At 44.2% G+C, this 25,266-nt stretch overlaps 1 protein-coding gene across 2 annotated transcripts in view; it reads right to left on the bottom strand.

The window, feature by feature from the left end:
- Positions 1-25,266, bottom strand: part of LOC138300138 (zinc finger protein 684-like) — a 150,669-nt gene that overhangs the window by 111,481 nt on the left and 13,922 nt on the right. The window contains exons 2-3 of one of the 2 annotated variants that reach the window (XM_069239076.1): positions 24,681-24,821; positions 14,984-15,094 (exon numbers count right to left, since the gene is read on the bottom strand). In XM_069239076.1, coding sequence (XP_069095177.1) covers positions 14,984-15,094; positions 24,681-24,714 — 145 coding nt within the window. In that variant the 5' untranslated portion in view covers positions 24,715-24,821. The remainder of the gene's footprint in view (positions 1-14,983; positions 15,095-24,680; positions 24,822-25,266) is intronic. The other variant, XM_069239075.1, reaches the window with a different exon arrangement.

Here is a 25,266-nt window from a genome sequence, read left to right on the forward strand (position 1 = left end):
CCGTGGGGCTGACCTCCCAAGTCTTCCGACGCCGAGCCGAAGGTGACCTCGAACGAGACTCCTTGCTGGAATGACGTCGTGAGTCTCTACGGCGCCGGGAGTCTCGATGACGCCGGTGAGACCTTGGCGAAGAAGACTTCTTATGATGTTTCTCCTTCTTCTTTGACTTTGCCATGAATAACTTGGCCTCACGCTCTTTGAGGGCCTTCGGATTCATGTGTTGACATGAATCGCAAGTCGAGACGTCGTGGTCGGAGCTCAAACACCATAGACAGTCGGAGTGAGGATCTGTAACTGACATCTTGCCCCCACACTCTCGACAGGGCTTGAAACCAGACTTCCTCTGAGACATTATTACCGCAGAGAAGACTACGCAGCAGACAATACACTGTAACCACGAAGGTAACAGTAGCTCCCTCGAAGATAACCGTTTCGAATGCACGGAAAAAAGGGAACTGTCATCGGCACGTCGGCGAGGACCTCTTATTGCCTGTATGACGTCAGACGGCGTCGCGTGGGCAAGAGTGACGTCCTCGTCGACGTGCAGAGACTAGTAAGAAGATTTCCGTCGAATGCTGGCGCCATGGGAGTATTCATTAGGTGAGGAATCCACAGGTAGTTGTATCCATCAGAAACGGGAATACATGTATGTGCTGTCTTCTGATATGGGCTGCCACTACAGCAAGGCATTTTGTAAAGACTCTTGGGGCTGTTGTTATCCCGAATGGCAACACTTTGAATTGGTAATGTACCCCTTGGATTACAAACCTTAAGTATTTTCTGTGCGAAGGATGTATGGGTATATGGAAATACGCATCCTTGAGATCTAATGTCGTCATGTAGTCTTGTTGTTTGAGCAAGGGGATTACGTCTTGAAGTGTCACCATGTGAAAGTGATCTGATTTGATGTAAAGATTTAGGGGGTCATTACAACCCTGGCGGACGGTGTTAAAGCGGCGGTAAGACCACCAACAGGCTGGCGGTCTTATTTTTGGAATTATGACCATGGCGGTTACCGCCATGGTCATCCGCCGCTTCTCCGTTCCACCCGCCAGGGCGGAGATGACCGCTGGGCTGGAGACATGGGTCTCCAGCCCGGCGGGCGTGACAATACCGCCGCCGGTATTTTGACCCGGCTTACCGCCGTGGATTTCCAGCGGTAGAAACCACCATGAAATCCATGGCGGTAAGCACTATCAGTGCCAGGGAATTCCTTCCCTGGCACTGATAGGGGTCTCCCCAACCCCCCACCCCGACTCCCTCCTCTACACCCCCCACCACCCCCCAAAGGTGGCAGGACCCCCCTCCCCACCCCGACCCCCAACATTACCTTACACACACACACCCGACACGCACGCAGGCACCCCCAACACACATACACGCACACACACACACACCGACACACATGCCAACATCCACACACACAGTCAGACACGTACACCCACATTCACACATTCACGCACACATCCACACAGACATACCTACAGACATACACGCACTCTCCCAAAACATGCAACACCCCCGCAAGCATACACGCACTCACACCCCCCCTACATACACAGACGCACACCCCCATGCACCCACACAACACAACACCTCCCCTAACGGACGATCGACTTACCTGTTCCGTCAATCCGCCGGGACGGGAGCCATGGGGGCAGCTCCGCCGACACCACACTGCCAACAGAACACCGCCGCGCAGAATCACAGGACATGATTAGCTGGGCGGTGTTCTGTTGGCGTGGCGGTGGAGCAACCTCCACTTCCCCGTCGCCCGCAAGTATGGCTGTTGGCGGCTCTCCATCGAAAAAAAGCGACGGAGGGCAGCCAACGGTCATAATACGCCAAGCGGCAAACCGCCACTACTGGCGGTCTTCCACACGGCGGTCCCTCGGCGGTCTTGTTAAAAGACCGCCGAGGTTGTAATGACCACCTTAGTGTTCTGAGATCTAAGATGGGTCTTAGAGTTTTGTCCTTTTTGGGTATGAGAAAGTACAGGGAGTAAACACCTGTTCCTTTCTGATGATTGGGTACTAGTTCTATTGCATCTTTTTGCAACAACGCTTGGACCTCTAACTGTAATAGATCTATGTGTTGTTTGGACATGTTGTGTGTTCTTGGAGGCACATTTGGTGGTAATTGTAGGAATTCTATGCAATAACCATGTTGGATAATGGCTAGGACCCACGAGTCTGTTGTTATTTCCTCCCAGTTTTGGTAAAAATCTGTTAGTCTACCCCCACTGGTGTTATGTGTTGGGGATTTGTGACACTGAAGTCACTGTTTATTTTGAGGGGTTTTTGGACTTTGGAACTTTCCTCTAGTTTTAGGGAACTGTCCACCTCTGTATTGTCCCCGAAAGTTTCCTCTCTGATACTGTCTCTGGTATGTGGGTCTGGTTTATGAGGTTGAGGGTTCTGTGGTTTGGCCCCGAAACCCCCCTCTAAATTGTGTCTTCCTAAATGTGCCTCTGCTCTGTGGGGAGTAGAGCGCGCCCATGGCCTTGGCCGTATCTGTGTCCTTTTTCAGCTTCTCGATAGCTGTGTCCACTTCCGGCCCAAACAACTGCTGTCCATTAAAAGGCATATTAAGCACAGCCTGTTGGATTTCGGGCTTGAATCCTGAGGTGCGTAGCCATGCGTGTCTTCGAATAGTGACCGCTGTATTTACAGTTCTTGCAGCTGTGTCTGCTGCATCCATTGCCGATCGTATCTGGTGATTCAAGGTACTTTGGCCCTCTTCCACCACTTGTTGTGCACGCTTTTGGAATTCTTTGGGCAGATGTTCTATAAAGTGCTGCATTTCATCCCAATGAGCCCTGTCATATCTTGACAGCAAAGCCTGTGAATTGGCAATGCGCCATTGATTGGCTGCTTGTGCTGCAACTCTTTTCCCCACTGCATCGAACTTTCAACTTTCCTTGTCGGTGGTGGTGCATCTCCAAAGGTGTGTGAATTCGCCCTTTTACGTGCTGCTCCTACTACTACTGAGTCAGGTGCAGCTGCTGCGTGATGTACACAGGGTCTGTAGGGGGAGGCTTGTACTTTTTCTCCACCCTAGGTGTGATGGCCCTGCCTTTCACGGGCTCTTGAAATAATTGCTTTGCGTGTTTCAACATTCCTGGTAACATTGGAAGACTCTGGTACTGACTATGTGTTGACAACAGAGTATTAAATAAAAAGTAATCTTCAATCGGTTCAGCGTGCAGTATCACATTGTGAAAAGCAGCTGATCTGGACACCACCTGTGTGTAAGCAGTACTGTCTTCAGGTGGTGATGGTCTTGCTGGGTAACAGTCGGGACTATTGTCTGATACAGGCGCATCATAAAGATCCCATGCATCTGGGTCATCTTGGCTCATCCCTGTGTGCATTGGAGACTGCATTATAGGTGGGGTAGCAATTGGTGATGCTTGCGGTGAGTGTTGTGGTGATGGTGGCGGAGTTACTTGTTTTGCCACCTTTGCCTGTGGTTGTTTGTCTTTGTCTTGGAAAGCAAGTTTCCTTTTCATCCTTATAGGAGGGAGAGTTCTTATTTTCCCTGTATCCTTTTGAATATGGAGCCTTCTCTGTGTATAGTCTGGCTCCACTGCTTCTAGCTCTTGTCCGAATTTATGGCCTTGCAGTTGTGCTGAAAGGCCTTGTTCCTCGGTGTAGGAGCTTGTTTTCGGCTCCGAAGCTAGATGTTTCGGTACCAAAACCTTTTCAACAGTCTTTTTTGGCTCCGGATTGGGTTTCGGTGTTCTGATCTCTTGGTGCCGACTCATCTCGGTGCCGGTATCTCGATGTCGAGATTGCTAAGAACCAGGGTCCCGGTGTCGAGTATGTTCTGTGCCGGTATCTCGACCGGAGTCAGATGACTTCGACACATGTGTGCCCTTTTTCGGTGCCGATGGACGGTCACCGATTTTACGGGTTAAGCCATGGCCTGCCGGCGGTGGCGTCCCCTGGGCCTTCATGATTTTTACATGAGTTTTGGCTGGGGCTGTTTTACTCACGGTTTTTGGCGTCTGCTCTGTTTCGGCCTCGTCCGAGTCCGAGTCAGCAATGGAGAAAGTCTCTTCTTCCTCGATGTCGATGTCGTGGTGTCCTGACGGCGTCAACGCCATTTGAAGCCTTCGTGCTCTCCGGTCCCGTAGCGTTTTCTTCGACCAAAACGCCTGACAGGCCTCGCTGGTATCCTCTTTGTGTTTGGGAGACAAACACAAATTACAGACCAAATGTTGATCTGTGTAAGGATACTTGTTGTGGCATTCGGGGCAGAAGCGGAATGGGGTCCGTTCCATTAGCCTTGAAGAAGCACGTGGTCGGGCTGACCAGGCCCCGCCGGGGAATCGAAGCCCCGAAGGGCCACTGGAGCTTTTTCTTGATTCAGTGTCGATCTGCGTTAACTAACCCGATACCGAACGCAAACAATACCGTAAAATTTTCCGATATCTAACTAAGTTTCCGAACCGAAACACGGAGAGAAGAGGAACACGTCCGAACCCGATGGCGGAAAGAAAACAATCTAAGATGGAGTCGACGCCCATGCGCAATGGAGCCGAAAGGGGAGGAGTCCCTCAATCTCGTGACTCGAAAAGACTTCTTCGAAGAAAAACAACTTGTAACACTCCGAGCCCAACACTAGATGGCGGGATATGCACAGCATGTGTATCTGCAGCTACACATGCCATCGAACATATATATACATACATATATATATTCACAGAAAAAAAACAAAGGCTACAGGGGCATTATAGTTATAGGTTCTGAATTTACTCGCACAAAACCACAGAAATTCAGAAGTTATGTAACTCGGACCCCCACCATGCACAGTTTTCTCTTCAATAATTTGGCTGCTAATGTTTAATTGATATTTTTTATGATGTTATAATAGTTGTCATAAGTACTGTAATATCTGGTGTAATTAGCAGTGTACTGTAATATCTGGTGTAATTAGCAGTGTATGTCTAGGGTGCAAGTTATAGTTACCTTAGGGCATGAGTTATAGTTATTTGAAATCACTCTGACTATAACTGCTGAATGTTTATGGTTTTGTGCAAGTAAATTCCAGGGGTGTGGAATTTAATAAAATATCTACTTGTCCAGGCGACAGGCTCCTTTATAAATATACTTGTCCTGTAAAAAAATCCACTTGTCCCTTTGTTGCCTTGTAGTGCGGCAATATATTAAGGCAGCAATCCCATTATATAAGAGCACTTATAACAGCCTCTCTGATTATGGCATGATTCTGATTATACTAGAATTCAAACCCTACTTCAGTAATGGTTGAATGTTAGCAATTCCCACATTTTGTCACCTCATTACAGATCTAGATACATGGGCTGGAGGTAGCGCTAAGCAATAGTTCCAGGGTTGGAATGCGCCCTGGAGTCAATGCAAACCTACTACTTTGCATGGTGTAGGGGTTTTCACCAGCTCTAACTGAGAAAGGTTGGAAATTTACTCCTGGCAAAGTCAAAAATAAGTTCTTCCACTGTTGGGGAAAAAGTGGTTGGAGGGAAAGTGAACTTGTAAACGCTCAACAGTTTTTCACATAGGCAAACCAATAGCTGCATATTTGCTTGTGCTAAAATGCAGTTCACAAGTATTTACTAGGAGTACGATTTCCTGGCCTACTTCTGTAAATTAATGTGAATACATGAAAGCTGTAAATCTGCACTAATGCAAGGGCATATATCATTGGTGCCTTTTTGTTTTTATTAAAATTCTGTCTCTTTCTATCTATATATTGGCTTCACTGTGAGTAACACCATTCTGCTCTTTCACAAGAAGCATATCAGCACACAGAGTAGTTCTGTTCAGTGCCAGAGATTAAGGTGGCAATATGTGCTTTTTGAGACCAAACAATATTATTGCTTTTTGACAATGTTTGTTATAATGGTGAGGGCCTGGCAGCTCCCACAACAAAGTTTTACAAAAACCATGTCAAAACTAGACACGCATTGACAAAACCAAAAGGCTGACCACCTATGTCAGACTTATTGGTTTTTTGCCAATTATTGTTTTTTTCATGTTTCCCATAATCTTGCTGAAACTAGTTGCACTGATTTTCAATTATGAATAGTTTTTGGAAGTACTAGCATGCATCAACACATTTTAGTGGATGATGCTTCAAAAAATGGTACCTTAAATTTCACATTAGTTTAAAGCAGAACTTTTTTTTCTTTGTTGCAGTTTTTGTGACCATTTAATTTGAAAGTAAGGACTCCTCAATCTTACTTTCAAACTTCTGCAAATATTTGCATCTAAATAGAGAGCATTCTGGGATCATTATACGTAGCCTCATATTGTTAAACTTTGCAAACATGTGTACACATTTTTATACTGGGACCAATATCAACAGTGAAGTCCGAGCTTATAACAATTCCTTTGAACGCTCGCCCTAATATTAAAGCATTTACTGAACCACAAATACACGTTCAAACAGCATCAGCATATGGACACAAATATCACTTTAACTGCAGACTATGCCCTTCTTTGATCCATAATGTGGTACTGTAAACTGGCAGGCAAAGGGTTTGTGCTGCGGAGGGTTCAGCCTATTTCTCCATAAACATGAAAACTTGTTGTCCATGAACCCAAACTATATGTCCTGGGAGTCGGGCTATAAGAATTCCACACCCCTGAAATTCAGAACCTAACTATAATGTCCCTATAGCCTTTGGTCTTTTCAGTGAATTGCTATGCTTTTTGAACGTAAAGTAATTGTAATTACTATACATTAATTCAACCACTGCCGAGCACATTTGTGGTCAGGCCCTGCGGCCACTGCTAACCAGTGCTAAAGTGTGTGTGCTCTCTCCCTAAAAACATGGTAACATTGGCACATACCCAAGTGGCATATTTGCTTGTAAGTCCCTAGTAAGGTGCACTACATGTACCCAGGGCCTACAAATTGAATGCTACTAGTGGGCACTGATTGTGCCACCCACATAAGTAGCCCTTTAACCATCTCACAGGCCTGCCATTGCAAGGCCTGTGTGTGCAGTCTCACTGCCACTTTTAAAAGTATTTGCAAAGCCCTAAACTCCCTTTGTTTCTACATATAAGTCACCTCTAAGGTAGGCCCTAGGTAACCCATAGGGCAGGGTGCAATGTAAGTAAAAGGCAGGACACGTACTTGTGTGTTTATGTATCCCGTTAGTGGAAAACTCCCAAATTTGTTTTCCTCTACTGTGAGACCTGCTCCTTTCATAGGCTAGCATTAGGGCTACCCTCATATACTGTTTGAGTGGTAGATTCTGATCAGAAAGGGGTAACCAGGTCATTCCTAGTATGGCCAGAATGGTAATAGAAAAGCCTGCTTATTGGTGAGGTTGGATATTATATTACTATTTTAGAAATGTCACTTTTAGAAAGTGAGCATTTCTCAGCACTTAAAATCCATCTGTGCCTTACAGCATGTCTCCAATCAACATCAAGGCTGGGCTGGTTGACCGCTTCCTTGTGCATTTCACCCAGACAACCACAAATACAGGTCACACCTGCACTCATTTGCATACTGAATGGGTCTTCCTGAGCTGGAAGAGTGGAGGGCCTGACACTTACATTCCGAAGGCTAGTGGCCTGCCCTCACACAATGGACTGCCTAACCCCCTACTGGGACCCTGGCAGACAGACCTGTACTGAAAGGGGAACTTGTGCACTTCAAAACTGCTCTTTGAAGTCTCCCCCAATCCAAAGCCATTTTGGGTATATAAACTGGATCCCTGACCCAACCAACTCAGACACTTCTGGACCTGAACCTGAAACCTGTCAAGAGGAACTGCCTGGCTGCCCAAAGGACTCATCTGGACTGCTTTGCAGAGAAGGAATGTTGTCCTTCTGTTGTCCTGCTGCCCTCTGACTTTGCTGAGAATTGCTCTACAAGGGCTTGAATTGAACTTGCCTCCTGTTTTCTGAAGTCTCAGGGTTAAAAGACTTCATCTGTTCAGGAAACTCCTTGTGCGCCGAACATCGACACAGAGCCTGCCAGAAACTATGCATTGCCGTTTTGCGACAGAGAAATCGCCGCACAGCTGTGCCGGAACGACACAGCCTGACTTCCCCGAGTGAAGATTCGACACATCGCCTGCCTTGCGACTGGAAATTCGACGCACAGCAGAACCTGAATGATGCAGCCGATTCCCTTAGTGGAAAATCAACGCAGGACCTGTTGTGCAACAGAAAAGTAGACGCATCACCATACCAGATCAACGCAATGCCTGTGACTTCTTCCCGCATACCCATGATTTCCCAGCACAGTCAGCATTGCAGTGAGGAACCAAGACTGTGCGCTGAAAAGCAACGCAAAGCCCCTTGCAGCGTGGAAAGAAACAACACATCATCTGTGCCGCATCGGAAATCTGACACACCCTATTTTTCCACACATCTCCTCCTCTGCGGTCTCTGTGCATGTTATTTTTTTACACAAACCAGGTACTTTGTGTAAACAAGAGAAAACTCTTGATTTCTAAAATTTAAGACTCTTTCTAATCTTGCAAAAGTGATATCTCAACTTGTGCTTATTGGATCTTTATTGTTTTGACCTTAATTTAACCAGATAAATATCATATATTTTTCTAAACCTGTGTCGTGTATTTTTGTGGTGTTTCCTCTGTGTTACTGTATGATTTATTGCACAAATACTTTACACATTGTCTTCTAAGTCAAGCCCGACTGTTCAGTACCAACCTAGATGGTGGGCACAGGATCATTTTGATTGTGTGTGACTCACCCTGACTAGGATTGTGATCCCTATTTGGACAAGGGTGTACATTTCTGCTAAATAGAGACCCCATTTCTAACAGCTACTATTATGTTTGAACCAAACATTTTGCTAGTGTAATACTTTGTAGTCATTGTATGGATAGACCATTGCAATAACAGTCCACTCTCCCTCGCTCTCTATTCCATCCTATTATGGGAAGAGAGCAGTGGCCCCTGTGGTCCTAGCCTGCTCTCCACATCCTGCGGGAGCCAGCACTGCTCCCACAAGTAGAGTGCTGCTTTTAATAGCAGCTCTCTGCTTGTGGGAGTAATGTTTTCATCTGTCTTGCCTGTACACATATCTGCCTAGGCAACCTAAATTTAATTTGTTCTTAGCCTCAGGGATGTGGCAGACCCAAGGGCTGCGGGGGCAAGAGTAGGGGAGGAAGGGTTTATTGGGGGGGTACAGGGAGCTGGATGCCCCCCCACATTTAATAAGTTCTGAGCCCCGGGAGGTGGAGTCTCTGGGGCTGCGGGGGACCAGATGGCCCCGGCATTCTATTTGTTGTTAGCCCCAGGGAGGTGGCGGTCTCCGGTGCTGCAGAGGGACCGGGCAGCCCCCTGGCATTTAAACTTTCAATGTCCCCAGGACCTGGCCCTCCTGGGGTCTTCATTTAAGCAAGCGTGGGACCCCAACCTTGTTTTTTTTTTTTTATATATATATATATTTTTTTGTAATTCTGCGGCATCTCCCAGCAAAAATTAAAAAAAAAAAAATGTTTTGCTCTGGGATCCTAGCACCAGAGCTAAGGAGTCAGGGTGTAACTACCCTGGACCCTTTTCTTTTTTAATCTCTTTTTCTTGGACTCAGCTGAAGCCAAGTCCCAACATGGCTGCCAACATTTCCTGGTTGAAGTGTTAGCAGCTAATCAGATCACAGCGCAAGATCAGAAGGGTTCCTGGAGCCTTCACGTCCCTATATATACACAAATTTGCCTCTTTAATTTCTCAAAAACTACTGAACGGATTAACATCAAAACAAGAAGGGCACTTTTTGGACCAAGAGCTACCTTTCTGCCAAATTTGGTGCAATTCCGTCCAGTGGTTCAGGCGCTATTCCTGTTCAAAAACCCTACAGAAAAATGCATGGGATAAAGTGTTATGGGACCCCCCACTTTTTCTCAGCCCTCGCTTGACGGATCACCCAGAAACTTTCCAGAGAGACGCTGAAGCTGAAATGAGAGTTGTAGTGGGCACGAATTATAGTTACCTTAGGACACGAGTTATCGCTACTCGAGCTAACCATACCTATAACGGCTGAATTTTTATGGTTTTGTGAGAGTAAATTCAGATCCTAACTACAACGTCCCTGTAACCTTTGTTTTTTAAAGTAAATATTCTGTGGTAACAATGCAACGTAATACAATGCATTGTGAATGTTAATTATGTATTATATGCATTGCAATGCAAGCCATTGTAAATGTCTACTTGATAACAATTCATAATCATTTGCACCTCACAACACTACCATCTGCAGAGAATGCCTCATTGTGCCAAAAGTCAAAGACCGAGGTTAAATGGGTGCATAGTTCTATAAGGCTGACCTGAACCCTGGCTACTACTAGATCCTCCTTGACTCAGAATTCCATTGCATTCCATCACAACATTCTTGAGACGTGCGGAAAACACCAAAACAAAGGTATTACTAGCAGTTCAGAACATTTTCAGGACTATGTTAAAGAGGTGTTATCCAGTCTTGTAGGAACGATTACTGTCAGTGATGACATGTTGGTCTACACCACCACTGCAAAGCACACCAGCAGATGATGAGTGTTGCACCAATCACTCATGATGTGGGAATTTTGGAAAACATCACTGACTATTTGGATACCCATTCCATACCTGCAGTTTTGCTAACGAGCCATAGATGTTTTAAGACATGAAAAGACTCACCCTGTGACACCAGGCTTGAGGTGTGTATGTCCCTTCATACTGTGACTTACTGCAGAAAGTTAATGTGCAAACTGACTGCTCTCCTCAGCCCAATTTGTGAGCTGCCAAGACAGGTATCTATCTTGGAGATGGGTCAGCAAGCCCTCCAGACTACCAAAAATGCCCTCCCCACATGTGAGCTCACTAGACTCCAGTAGTATGATTAATCTATAGACTGACCTGGCTATGAACACCAGTCTCACCAGCCTAGCAGTCACCTTCGGCAAAGGCAAGGCTTTGGCAAGTGGTCAACAGTTCCTCTGACCTAGAGGCCATCCTTCTGCAAAAAGACAACGGCAAGCGGGCACTCATCGCATATGCTTGTCACATACCCACTGAGATTGAGCAATGTTACTCATCAGGAAGAAGGCTACTGGCAGCTTACAGGTTCCGTCAGTTTCATCTTTATCTACATAGACAACAGGCTTCCTCTCTTGCAAGTCTGCTATCCAAAACCACCACCATTTATTGAAATATAGATCCCCTAATTGCTGGAGTATTCATTTCAAGTGTTATATAATCAGGACTCATATAAACTAGTCAAATAACTCTCCAAGCACTGTAGAGCTGTCACCAACAAAGAAGCTCAGTATGCCATGGAAACTGAGGAATCCGTGAAGATGTTGGTTATTGGTTCTCAACCTTTTCCATTGTTCATCTAAGATGTCAGACTCACAAGTACTTCTAGATTTTTTTACAACAATCCTGCAACTCCAGTTCTACTGCACTGAACATGCTAGGCAGATGCTCTCATTGCTCAATCATGTCTGGATGGACTTCTACTCAAAGATACTCACCCCTTTGTATCCACAATCTTGACCAAACTTATTTTACAGCTTACGCCTGCAGAGCATCATGTTGTTGAAAATACAAATGCCCGTATTCAATGAAAGATCTGGCCATATTCAATAAATGGCTACATATACTCACTTATAAAGGAATGCTTCTTCAGTAAATTAACAAGAGTGCTTGATAATCTAGTACCTGTCATCACTGAGGACATACTTCAAGTCCTTGGGCTAGGTACGGCAAATACATTCAAACCTACCAAAACAGGCATTACTCTAGCCAGTGAGAGATGGTTATCCTGGAGTAGAAATCATCCAGATTACCTCCGCTGAGGAATACATCACAAAGACTGAAACGTTACTAGCCTTTAACGGGCTGCATCAATAAGTGAGAAATTATAATGCATCACAATTTCAAGGTCAAGGGTTACTAGAGTATTTTGATTCAAAGCAAATCAAACATTTAAGGTTTGCACCTTGCTAGCTGCGGGCTTCGGCAAAGCCAAAAAATGTTTGCACACACTCTAGAAAATCCAAATTGCATGGCCAATTGGCAAATGGTTGAATATAGAGGGGTCATCTACTTCCATCTACCTAGAACTGAATAGGCAGTAGTTGACTGAAGGTAAATACTGATAAAACAGAAGTCATTGTGGTTAATAGCAAATACTATTCATGGCTTGACTCTAACTTGACCTAACAAATGGCTAACTTACCATAACCAGGTCATCGGCAAGAGTCTGCGAATTAAACTTGAATCTAATCTCTCCATTTCTGATTAAATGTCAGGAAATATGGTGGCAGGTTGATAAAGTAAGCAGAATACTTATTACAGAGCTGCCCAAAATCACACAGAGTCAGAGGAGAATATTTTAGACAAGGAATCAAGAAAGTCAAGGTTCAGAAAGAACAGGCACTCAAAAGGCAGCTTGGCATTCAGAATTACTAACACCCAGAAGGAATGCGCTAGGCATATATTTAAAACAACATAAACAATAAAGGGAATGTAGAGCAAAGCACGCTGGAGCTCCAAATGATAAGACTGAAGCTCAGTAAGTTCCTCACCCACAACTGCTGTTACAGATACAGACTGCAAACAACCAAATAGGATATACATGCAAAAGCAGGGTCTGTGGAGCTGATACCTACGGTGATGTTATAAAAGTAACTCAAAGACAATTTTCACCATGGAAAAGAAACACCCACTAGGTTGTCAGCTGTGGCTTCGAATCCTGGCAATCAAACAGAAACATGCAAGGTAAGGGTGTAAAACCACAATACACAACCAGAATAGACCAGTAACTAGCAAAGAGGAGTACCTCACAGAAAAGAAGAGAAAACAAAGTACATGCTTGGTAGGAACCAACAGACCACACAAGGGAAATGGAAACTAAGACAGCAGGAACAGGAGGGTAGCACACAAGATTTTGGAACTAAGGTAAATGGGAAGAAGACAGGCACTGGGACAAAGATGAATAAAGAAGGAGCGACAGTTCAGGCATCAATGATGCACTAAATAGTGCTACCTCAGAAAAGAAGGAATTCTTGAAACAATGATAGAAAAACTCAGGAAACATGGAGTCAGTCAAACAGGAATACTGCTGCAATGGACAAAGCTAGACAGAAGGAAACTGGGGCTTAAGCGAGCTACAGTGATCACATGTCCAATGTGTAATCAGGCTAGCACCTGCCAGCTACAGGTGTGCTGAATTTCTCCACCCACACTTGGCATGTAAGGGTGGAGATGAAGCAGTGAGCAGGGAATTCTAGGAATTTGAGGTTTTTTTAGCAAGAGCAGACTGGCTTCCACAAAACGTGCCATGGATCAGAAATTAACAAAAAAAATCAAAATAATGTCCAAGAACCTAGAAATCAGTATATGCACACAGTGGAAGGTTTGGAAGCCACTGAAAAGTTCCCACAGTTAGTTCCCTTGGTGAGGGGCACAAGAGCACAGGGAGTAAATCATGAAAACAAATTCCACAGTGGTCTCCAAATTTATTTTTTCCTTAAATGCCTTAAGCGAAATGTTTTGATTTTTAAATATCGATACTAAAAGTATGCTCTGATTGGATTAGGACTGGGCTATGCCGATCTCCAATATTTTGGAGCTCCAGTTTACCTTTTTTGGAGCATGAAGTCCATCCAAAATAATGCAGTGTGTCTAGACTTTGCTGCTTGTAGATTTAATAAAGCTCGTCTTCCGTTTCCTGAAGGAGAAGTGACTGTTTAAAATACTTTGTACTGTCCAACTATCTCTTTAAGGACCCGCCTCTGCATTCATTAACAGTTGTATCAAAAGCTACACCCCTTTGAGTACTCTAGGCTCATCACTGCAAACTTGCTAACTTTTTCAAAATTAAATACAATAAGCTTCTTAGTTTGCTCCTCAAACTTTAGAGTTGACTTCTAAATGAGCTATGTGCGGTTACCAACCTTAGTAAATTTAGACACTCACAGAAAACATGGCTATTTGTTTCAAACTTTTAATGTGTCAATAGAAAAATCTTTTTGTTTTATGAGAATAGCACCAAGAAACCTGTGGTGATTGTGTGCTCTAAAAATGGATTTCACATAACAAAGAATCAAAACACAACGTTGTCGCCATGCCCAGTTCTGATGAGCATGGGGTGAATTATTGTTGATATCATTCTAAGCTTTGAATCATAGAAGCCCATGCCTATGGAAGAGAGATGCCTCTCTGCCACAAAATAAATATTGACAAGGCCAGCAGCAAAAGGAATGCCCAAGACTCTGAACTACAACTAATGGGCATGGCCAATTTTGAGAAATGTCACGCGGGTAGCAATTTCCAACTATTTTAAAGCAATATTGGAAGTCCCCCCAGAGAAAAGAGACCGTGATAACAGACAGACGAGGCAATAAGCAAGTGACAAGGAATAGTTCCTTTTCTAAGAGATTAATGCTAGCGATGGACCCTGCCACTAGGCACTCTGTTGATAATCCCTTATCAGATGGGAGGCATCCTGATGTACCCAACATAGATGCCTCCACATGTTAGACAGGTTCAATCTTTGTCCGGAGGAAGATACATCTTCTGAACCTTCCACTGACAGGAGTCACAGTCTGATTTGGATCTGTGTGTTCCAAAGTAATTTATTGAACCTTTGCCTACCTAAAATGTTCCTATCCCTGTTGAAGTTTTTGGCTTTGAATATCTTGTTAACTCATTTCAGCTTGGGGGAAAGATGCTACTCAGACCACATGCACTGCACTTAGCAATAGACACCTCCTGGGTTCTGGTATCATGGTACAATCCATGACGTGTGTTAGTCACTAGGAGGTTCATGGGAGCCTTCCCATTAGGCATTTCAGCCGAGGCAGCAATCAGTATCTGGTGGCTTTCTTGTACTATCCTAAACTGCGCATGCCCCTGCAGAAGGCCCAACACATTACAAACTTATATATGCCCATGTGAGCATCTGCTGGATATGAGGAAATAATCCTGCACATTACTATCAGGTTACAGCTAACTCACTTCTCACTTACTTGGGAAATCAGTGATGCCAGGTATTTTCTCATTCTTCTGATTGTTTTCGCGGCACACGTCTTCATTTTCTTTAGCTCTTAGCGAAATGACTGTGGTGGTAATAAGAGGACCTGTCATGAACGAAAGCAAAAATGAATTAAAGACAACAGAAATTAATTATTCTACTGCGCTTGTGGTCTATTGTGTGATCACAACACATATGGACATATGGCTAAATACCAGAATCACCACAAGTTTAAACATTGGCAAATCAAACTTTAACTCTTTAAATGGAGTTTAGTAGCTTCAAATTAACCAAACGCACTCTTATGAAGTGCAGACAGACCAAGGGAAGACAAAGCACAGAGAGCGAGCTTGAGAACGAAATGAGAGACAGATGAAGAGATGGATCCAGAGAAAGAAGAATGAAAAACAGTGGAGTTGGAGCCAAGGAAATAACTTTAAGGAGCTGTGACCAGATGGACAGAAAAATCACATGACAGGTAAACACCCAACCTAAAGAGAGAAATTCACATGTTAAGGAAACACAATGTAAAAAAATGAATTTGTTATATTAGTAGAGGGGATTAACTCCCTCATTCGAAGCCTCTTCCTTGAAGCTCTCATAAAAGGTCAGTTACTCCCACTTCTGAAGAAACCCACAGTGGATCCTGACAACCTAGCCAACTATCTACTTATCTAGCCTCTACACCATCAGAAAGATCATGGCAAAAGCAGTTTATGCACATCTTCAAGTTCACTTCAACACCAACCATTTCCTGCGACTATAAATCTAGTTTCAGATCATGTTGCAGCACAGTGACATTACAATACAAATCATAGATGGTACCCCTGACCACAGATAAACCATAACTCCAGCCTATTGATATTACTGGAAATCTAAGCTGCATTTGACACTGTTGACCACACCATTCTCAAACCACACTCTTAAATCTTGAAGAGTATTCTTGGAAAAAGTGCTTCCCTGATTCTCCTCCTACCCATCTAACTGACACGTTAATTTATAGAGGCACCTTTAGGTCAAGCCACCCTCAGAGTTCCCCAGTATTCCATACTGGCTCTGTCATCTTCAGCCTCTACATGGAGCCTCTAAGGGCTCAACTCACAGAGAGCAACCTTAACATTCACTAATATGCCACTGACACATATCTGTATTTGAAGACCTCTTAAGTTCCAGACATACCACATCTCAAACACCGCTTGCACCTCAACCAGACCTCGAAGTCTAGCATCTACTTGATGTTTAACCCTACCAAAATACAATTTCTGCTGCTTACTAATAACAAAAAGCATTAACTAGTCCAAACTGTCTCAACGACATGAACCTGGATGGAATGGATCGCCAACTTTCATCCAATGCCACGTCTCTTGTATTTGCCCTGGACACCGATCTTTAATAACACATCCCCAAGAAAAACCAGGATAGCCTGGTTCCAGTTTTCCCCAAGAAAAACCAGGATAGCCTGGTTCCAGCTTTCTCTTTTAAAGAAAGTGAAACATTTCCCCCCCCCCCCCTGAAAGCGACTTCTAGAGTGCTGTTTAAATCCTTGTACTCTTGCTTCTAAATGGTGGCAATGCCCTGCTCCGTGACATCCCAGACTCCAACACTGTCCACCTTAAGGGCATCCTACATTCAGCATTTTGCTTGAAATAATATGGCCAAATAACCCCCAACCTGGTGGGGCTCACCTGGCAGCCTTTGCCAGTCTCACCAGCTTCAAAACAATCATTAGCAAAGCCAAAAGATTCCGTCTTTGTGAGCTTCTGGCTTTGCCAAGGTTTTTTATCCATGCTGTACAGCATCACCAAGACTGTGTAGCATGGCTAATAGGAAAAAAAAGGCTATGACACAGTAAGCCACGTCATTCTGTGGGTGCAGGGGATTTACTAAAATGTAACACCCCAAATCATTACCTCAACAGCACGTCCATGGGTGGATGAAACGGAGACAGCATTAAACCGCAATGTCATGAGGCAATGTGTCACCAAGATAAGGCACCTTACATGACATCAAAAAATATAGTCAATTAAGAAAGAGCAGAAGCAATAATTGAGTTCTTGGGCAGGAATAAAAACTAAAAGAGATGTATTACAAAAATTCAAAAGATGTGGTATAGAAATTGTAAAAGCAAATGCAAAGTCATTGCCATGAATGCTCATGAAGTAAAGCAATACAGAATCTGAAAAGTTCGGAGTCCCAAATGAGCAGCAACATCAAGAAAATGGGCAACATCCCTAGAAACATTCAGGAAATCTGTGGCTCACTCCTGAAATCAAGGTTTATACACAGTTTTCTTGCACAATAAATCTCTAAACTCTACAAACTCACCACAGTGTGAGCTATAACGCTATGCTTCAAGCAAATCAAAGCACAATTTTATAAAACGTCATGTTGTCTTAACATCTAAGCACCCGCCCTCTACATAAATATTGATTCTGCCGACTCTACACCATCATCATCTGGAGATATCAGGACAAACTAGTTACAAGAACAGCAATCTAATATGAATGCCGTACAGGGCAGTGAGATACCAGAAGAGCCTTGGGAAACTGCAACATTACTGTTTCTGTGTTGAAAAGTTTTCTTCAAGAACAGCAAGGATCACGTCAATGGAAATAACCAAACATATCTCTGCTTAACTGTGTAACTGTTGGGGGCGTGGTCAAGATCGCGACCAGTGCGGATGCTCGATAGTGCGCTCCACTCTCGGCCCTTAAATAATCCTCAATTATATCTCGCCTGAACCCTCCTGGGGCCTCTGAAGGGGTTCATAGTGGATCATTGTACATTGTGTGGGCATTATACTGGACCAGTGGCCGGTCGACGCGGACATATTACTATGGAACTGCGACCCTTTCGCTGAGGAGAGGAAAGACCAGTGCTGGTGAATATCCCAAGAAGGAGACACAGCACAATAAAAACACAGACACGCAAAGCGGTCACCATCACTGCATACCCTGATTTTACCATGGAGGTACAATGGAAGCGGACCTCCTTCATGAAGATTAAGCAGCTCTTACGGGAATGCAACATTAATTACTGAATTGCTCACTATTGTTCCCAGCACGTCTCCGGGTAGTGGACGGGGAGAAGACACACGTATTTCCTTCCACGGAAGACGCATTGACAAGGGTGCATGCTAAAGGACTGGCTTCCCCACTAACAGATGCAACCAAAATTAATGAATGGATCACGCCTCAACCACGGTGCAAGAAAAAACCCGGAAATGCAGCACATCCGTCTAGAGAGCAGGCAGCTGCGAGTCAAGCGCAGGCCTTAAAGGAAGCTAACCAGTTCTCCTCCAACCAATATACTCCTCTTTGGGAGAATACGTACACTGACTCAAACTCATCACAGTGCCGCTCCAGCGTCCCGGTTTGGCTTTCGGCCCTGAGCTCACCCGCGGGTAGCGGACAACCTGTACTGTGTTGATCGGCATGAGTGGCCTTGTGGGCCCAGCTGTGCTCACAAGATCTGGACCGCTGACTTCCAGGCCCCCTGGATAAGACATTGCATGTAAAGCAAGGAAACTGCACGAGGGGTTGATATGGAGGACGCACTCTTCTGCCAACAGTGACTAAGCATTGGCTTGCTCGCTGTTCCTCAAGGGGTCTGCCGCTGCACCATAGGCACAACAATGGACTACATAGACATGATGGAATAGGCGAACGGCCTAGAAGGGGCCGCAGGCCCACGCGACCCCTACCTCTTTCACCCACGCCCACCACCAAACCCTTTGGGTTTCCGTGGAGACAAGATTGGCACTATTGCCCTATGTTGCACCTGTTGTGCATACATTCTATATGTTAGGCGTTACCTGGCGAGTTTGTATTTAATTTATTGTTCTTATATTAGCAAATGCCAAATTACATCATCACACTTACAGCAAGGAGGGAGTAATGAACACAAGATAGGCAAAGTCTCGTCCGTATACCTTACCACAACACTCAAGTGACATGAGCAGTGACGCTTACAACATACTAACCTGGAATGTGAGAGGCATGATTACTCTCACTAAACGCATTAGGATTTATAACTACTTGAGGCGATACAAAATACATATAGCAATATTACAAGAGACACCTCACGGCGATGGACCTGCATGCTCTGGACACTAAATGGCGCAGGCAATTATATGGTACAACCACATCGTCACACGCTAGAGGAGTACTGATCTGGGTGGCACCAGTGGTCCCATATGTGGTGGATTACCATACGGTGGACGCCAATGGTCGGTATGTTTTTTTGGAGGGTACACTAGATGGTAGACCGCTCAACATAGCAGGGATATATGCCCCCAACATAAAACAAGGCAAAATCCTTTTGTATATCCAGCCTACGCTATTTAAAGACCCAAAGCCAACCATCATATGGGGCAGAGACCTAAATTGCGTACCGGACATGGATATGGACAGGTCCCACCCACCATTAATGGGACCTCCTAGCAGGCAAACCACTAAGGCACTTCAGAAGTGGATATCCGAGAGGGGGTTAGGTGACGTGTGGCGACTTACCCACCCCCCAGACAGGAAATATTTCTTCTATTCCCCGGTACACAGGATACACACCCGAATTGACCTACTGCTTAGTTCTGTAAAACTGGTTAGCGCTTTCAGGGAGGCAGCCTATTTGGCTAAATCCCTATCAGATCATTGTCCCCTAGTGGCCACCGTACAATGGTGGCGGACCATGTACCAGAATACCCACATGGCGGCTGCAATCAGAAATGCTGATGGACCCTCCATTCCGTTAAGAAATGGCCGAGCATATTTCCACATATTTTGAACTAAACATGGGAATGACAATAGAGAGAGCAATAAAGTGGGATGCTCACAAGGTTGTAGTGAGAGGCTGCTGCGTGTCAACGCGTGGGGACTGCGACGCACGCTATCAAAGGAACTGACACAAGCAAAATCAGACTTACGGGGCGTGGAATGCGCGGTGGCACAGGGAACTACTACACCTGATGCCCTCCTTGAGCAGCAGGAACGAAGCGGATATGCGCCTGCGGAAATTTGACTACCGCCATTATACGGCTACGCTGCACTCAGAAGGCAACCGATCAGGTAGACTACTAGCATGGTTGATTAGGGGTGAGACACCACGCAATCCTATTGGCACTATACGACTCGACAACGGAATAATAGTTAACGCGCAGGCAGACATTAATGATGCTTTTAAACAATACTTTAGCATACTATATGAGGCGAGACCTAACCCTCCCCAGAGGCAGGGATAATGGATTTCTTTTGCTCACTCCCCCTCGCTCAGCTCTCTCCATTACAACAACTAGAATTGGAAAGACCCATTGATTCAGAGAAAATAAAATCAGCACTTAAACAATTAGCTCACAACAAGGAACCGGGTGGTGATGGCTTACCGGTGGAATACTATCAGACATTTACAACACAGTTGATTAAGCCGTATCAAGAGATGCACCAGGATCCCCAAATAAAGAGGCAACTCTTGGACTCCCATCGCGAAGCATTAATAGTGGTCCTACCCAAACCAGGCCGGGATCCGCTAGATGTACGATCCTACAGGCCCTTATCGCTACTGAACCTAGACTGTAAGATATTAGGCAAGATACTAGTGAACCGGATACTGCCGTTCATGTCAAACCCGATACATGAAGACCAATCAGGATTCATCCCCGGTCGGAACACCTTCTTGAATATCCGCATGTTATTGCAGCTCATTACAGCCGCCTCTGAATCAAGACTATGACAGGGTTGCGGTTTCCTTAGACATTGAAAAGGCATTTCATACACTTGGTTGGTCATTCCTAAGAGCAGCTTTGAAGTCCATGGGATTCGGCCCCGTGTATATCAGCTGGATTGATACCTTGTACTCCAATCCTACAGCTAAGGTCAAAACAGGCAGGATCATTTCAGATAACTTTCCCATAGGACGAGGTACTAAGCAAGGATGCCCCCTATTGCTGCTTCTGTTCGCTATAGCCATAGAACCTCTTGCAGCTCAGCTTAGCCTTTGGGCACGACAATGGGGTATCCCTGATGGAGACGGGTACCAGATAGAATCCCCCTCTATGCAGACGATGCGCTAATATACCTATGTAAGTGTACAGCTTCACTTCCGGGCCTATTACAATTACTGGAGCACTTCGGAGACATATCAGGACTACAGGTGAACCGGTCGAAATCCTGTGTATTCCCAATTACACTGATCCCAGAGCACCTACGACCTCACCCCAGTGCACATGGAATACCTTGGTTTTACTCTACATTCAAATACCCTTGTATACATGTATACCATAACCTAGCTGATTTGAGGGAAGGCAATTTAGGACGCGCGATCAGGTACATAAAAGGCTCATTAGTGTTCTAGAATTAGTTGCCATTGTCCCCATTGGGCAGTGTAGCTATCGCGAAAATGATAGTGCTTCCCAGATTATTATATTACTTCACACTCCTCCCACTAATCATCCCTGATCTTTCTTTAAAAATCTGAACAGCCTATTGATGGATCTAATATGGAAAGGAGGTCACAGCCATGTAGCCCTCACTGCCACTTACACACCAACCTCATAAGGTGGATTAGGTGCACCAAATTATGAGCTATATTATGCGGCCGCACAACTTAAATGGCCGTTGTAATGGATGCAGAACCTTCCCAATATGGAATTCATGTCGGTATGTGAGACACTGGGGCATCCTAATGTACTTGGATGGCTACAGGACAACACAAATTTCCAGCGGCTCACAAATATCTTGATGACTGTGGCTAGACGGTGTTGGCATCGCTATATATTGAAAGGGGGAACTGTCCCGCCCTACACACCCAGGATCCCATTGCTGGCTATCCAGGGAATAAGGCAACTAAGTGCACATCATGAACCACATTAGACATTCAAACAATATGGGACATTTTCAAAGATGGTAGACAAATGACTTACTCTGAACTTGCAATCACCCATGATATAGGACAAGGGCATTTCTTAACTTACAGCGCATTACAACAACTCACACGCAGGAGATTGCACAATGGGGACAATGAGCCCACAGTTCACCCACTACTACACACATTACTAGCGAGCTCAGGACTTCAATATACCATCTCCCAGATATATAGGGATCTGTTAGAGAGCACTGCGGATGCACATGTTACCACGCGGGCTCAGTGGGACTGTGTTCTCGTATCGCTGTTATCACTGCCGGAATGGAACATAGCACTCAACATGGCCAAAATGGTGTTGCGAAATCCATGTTTCAGCTACACTCAATTTAATAACTTACATCAAACCTATTTATCCCCGCACAGGCTACCACGCATGTTCCCCCATAATAGTCACGAATGCTCTTGATGTGGAGAGAAGGAAGTTAATTTTTACCACATGATATGGGATTGCCCACTGGTTCTCCGTTCCTGCACACCATCACCTCCCTGACGGCTGAGCTGGTGGAACATCTACTATCTCCTACACTAGAATCTTGCCTTTTGGGAGTTCGTAAGAGATCAGCAAAGGGAAAGCAGTTACACAGGTGCATTGACTTAGCGGTCGTGTTATTTAAGCACCTACTGGCGAAGCAGTTGAAGGCCTCGACCATGCCAGACACACGGCGCTGGCTAAACGACTTGTTGAAATGGGCTAAAGCAGAGGCACAGGGCTTCATTTGCTGCTAGACAAGGGAGTACAGATAAAAGGAGTTGAAATATGGGACACATACATAGCCTCAAATGAAGCTAAAGATGACAACCACCCCTCCTGAACACGAGACGGAGGTCACTGGGGCGCCAATGCAAAAAGGACACAGTATCATCCCCGTCCCGCACCACCATAACTCACAATGTACAGTACTATCACTAATAATTAATAGAAATGCCATAGCAACATGACCATCCCCAACACAGATCTGATCCCACAAAAATGGAGAGAACAAGCGTGAAATATGAGCACACCCCTAACTACACACCAACACAGTGATCTCTCCACAAAACATGAGGCGAGGGTGACTGAGCAATAGATACAGACAGGAACTGATAATCTCGTAATTGTATGCACAACCGTGTGTCTCTCTCTCACCCCCTCCCTTCTTCATCTGCATCAAGTCTTATTATGAATGCTCCTCACTATGCATAATGATTCACCAAACGTATAAAATACTGGTCTGATTAGATGATCAAAGGCATATGTTGTTGAATGACCTTTTTCTTCCTACATCTCATGTTAAACAATAAACAGATTTTTTTTTTAAACTGCGTAACTGTTTACTGCAGAAATAATGAACAGTGAACATGCAGGAGAAGACATCCATTTTAAATCGGATGGCATTCAGGTTTAATTGAGGCCTAGTTACCATAAACCAGAAAAAAACACTTTAAATTACATCACATTAAAACAATTTCAAAGTGTTACGGCATCATACCATAGTGTATATGTAAATTCAAAGGCAAATGGATCGGTAAAAAAAGATACATTAGTATCCTGAAACTGTTTCTTTTAAGTAAGGGTGGGGGGACAACACGGAGGGCACGGGTGAAGAGATCAACACAGAGCGTGGGTAAGGAGAAAAGTAGAGGGACACGCGCAACACAGAGTAAATGGATGGTGCGGAAAAGCAAAGGAAGATATGAAAAGGGCACTAGTGTGGGAAGAAAAACTGAGAACAGAAGAGGGAAGGAAAAGCAACGGGCGAGAGAAAAATCAACATGAAGGTGGAGGAGAAGCCCACAGGCAAGAAAGCAACAGGGCGACAGGAACACAAGACCGAGTGCAACATGATGGGGGTGGGGAGAAGCTCACAGGTAACAGACAGCAACACAGAGTGAAGGGGGCGAGAAGTACACAAAGGACACAGCTGGAAAACATGCACTTTCATTGATTACTTAACACAAAAGAAAAAAGGGGAACGTGAAAACAAGCAGTGGATGCTTAAAATCCAATTAAAAGAAATAGTAATGTTGTTGTGGACCTTGAGATGGATAAATACAATATTGACAAGCCGGGACACGAACAAGAAAAAAACAAATAGGAGCGAATGCCTGGTATCTGCAAAGCAAACTGTTAATTATGTACAAGTTAGTTCTGCTTCAAGTGCCCACTGACCGGAATGCATAACAAAACAATAAAACAGTGAGTGATTTTTTTGAAAATGAGCATGAGAATATTTTGACTATTAGGAGAAATCATCTATAGTCATATATGTTTGGGAGTATTCTTGGGATTCAATGCAAGTCCTTCATCAGAAATCTGCTTCAAATGCTGAAGGAAACCCAAGAGGGTAGGTTTCCACTTTTTCCAGCCTTGCTTTGTGAAACAGGTTCGAGACACAAAATCTTCTTACTTGACCCATATTAGTTTACTCCTTTTAAGCAATAATCATAATATAACATCAAACCCAGCTACTAATTTTTATCTTTTCTTTTTAAACTTTTTCACCAACGACCAACCAATATGTTGGCCCGCTTGTTCCTCCAATGGCACCCTCCTTTTCTATTGCTCATACACTTTCAACATCACTCTCTGAAATGTTGGATTATGAATACACCTGCACATAGCTACCCGATTAGTATAGGGAGTATGATAGTGCTACAAAGTTACTCCATAAAGCTTGAAAATGGAATGGAGACACAACATTGAAATCGCAAATACTTTTGAGACAATCTGGAGATTACAAAACAGGCATTTATTGGAATAAAAGATCAACAGCTAATTACAGGTGATGTGAATTTACCGAGTGAAATCAATGCTTGGTGGATTTCCTTCATCACATTCCTGTAGAGTTCTTTCTGCCATTCCCGTAAAAGTGTCCACTCCTCTTCGGAGAAATAGGCAGAAGCATCATGGAAAGTGACCTGTGACCAAAAATGAAACACTGCATTGCTTTTTCAGCTGCTCTCTTTAGTGAAAACCATTTATGCTGAATAGAAATTCATTTACAATAGAATCTTCCTTCCCCTCTAGCAAATCACACAGACTGATTCACTTTCCCTAAAAACAATTATTGGATTTTAATGTTTTCTTTTGAATGGTGAACAGAGTGTAGTGGAAACAATTAATGTCTAGACCCATATCTACTCCTACTGACACTGTGTTTCTTAAAAGTATGAACAAAAAAATTTTTTTATGGTAAAAGCATTTTTATTTGAAAAGACATTTCAATTTTTCAGAAACATTTATTTATTTACAATAGGTATACATATCATTATGCAAAGTTATATTTCAGGATATAAAAAAACATGCATAGACAAAGTCAAAAAGCCTAAGCAAGCCTTTGATTACTTTTATTGCAAGAATAAGTGCATGCCACTGTCTAAACA

Source organism: Pleurodeles waltl, chromosome 6 (genome assembly GCF_031143425.1).
Source record: "Pleurodeles waltl isolate 20211129_DDA chromosome 6, aPleWal1.hap1.20221129, whole genome shotgun sequence".
Lineage (NCBI taxonomy): Eukaryota > Metazoa > Chordata > Amphibia > Caudata > Salamandridae > Pleurodeles > Pleurodeles waltl.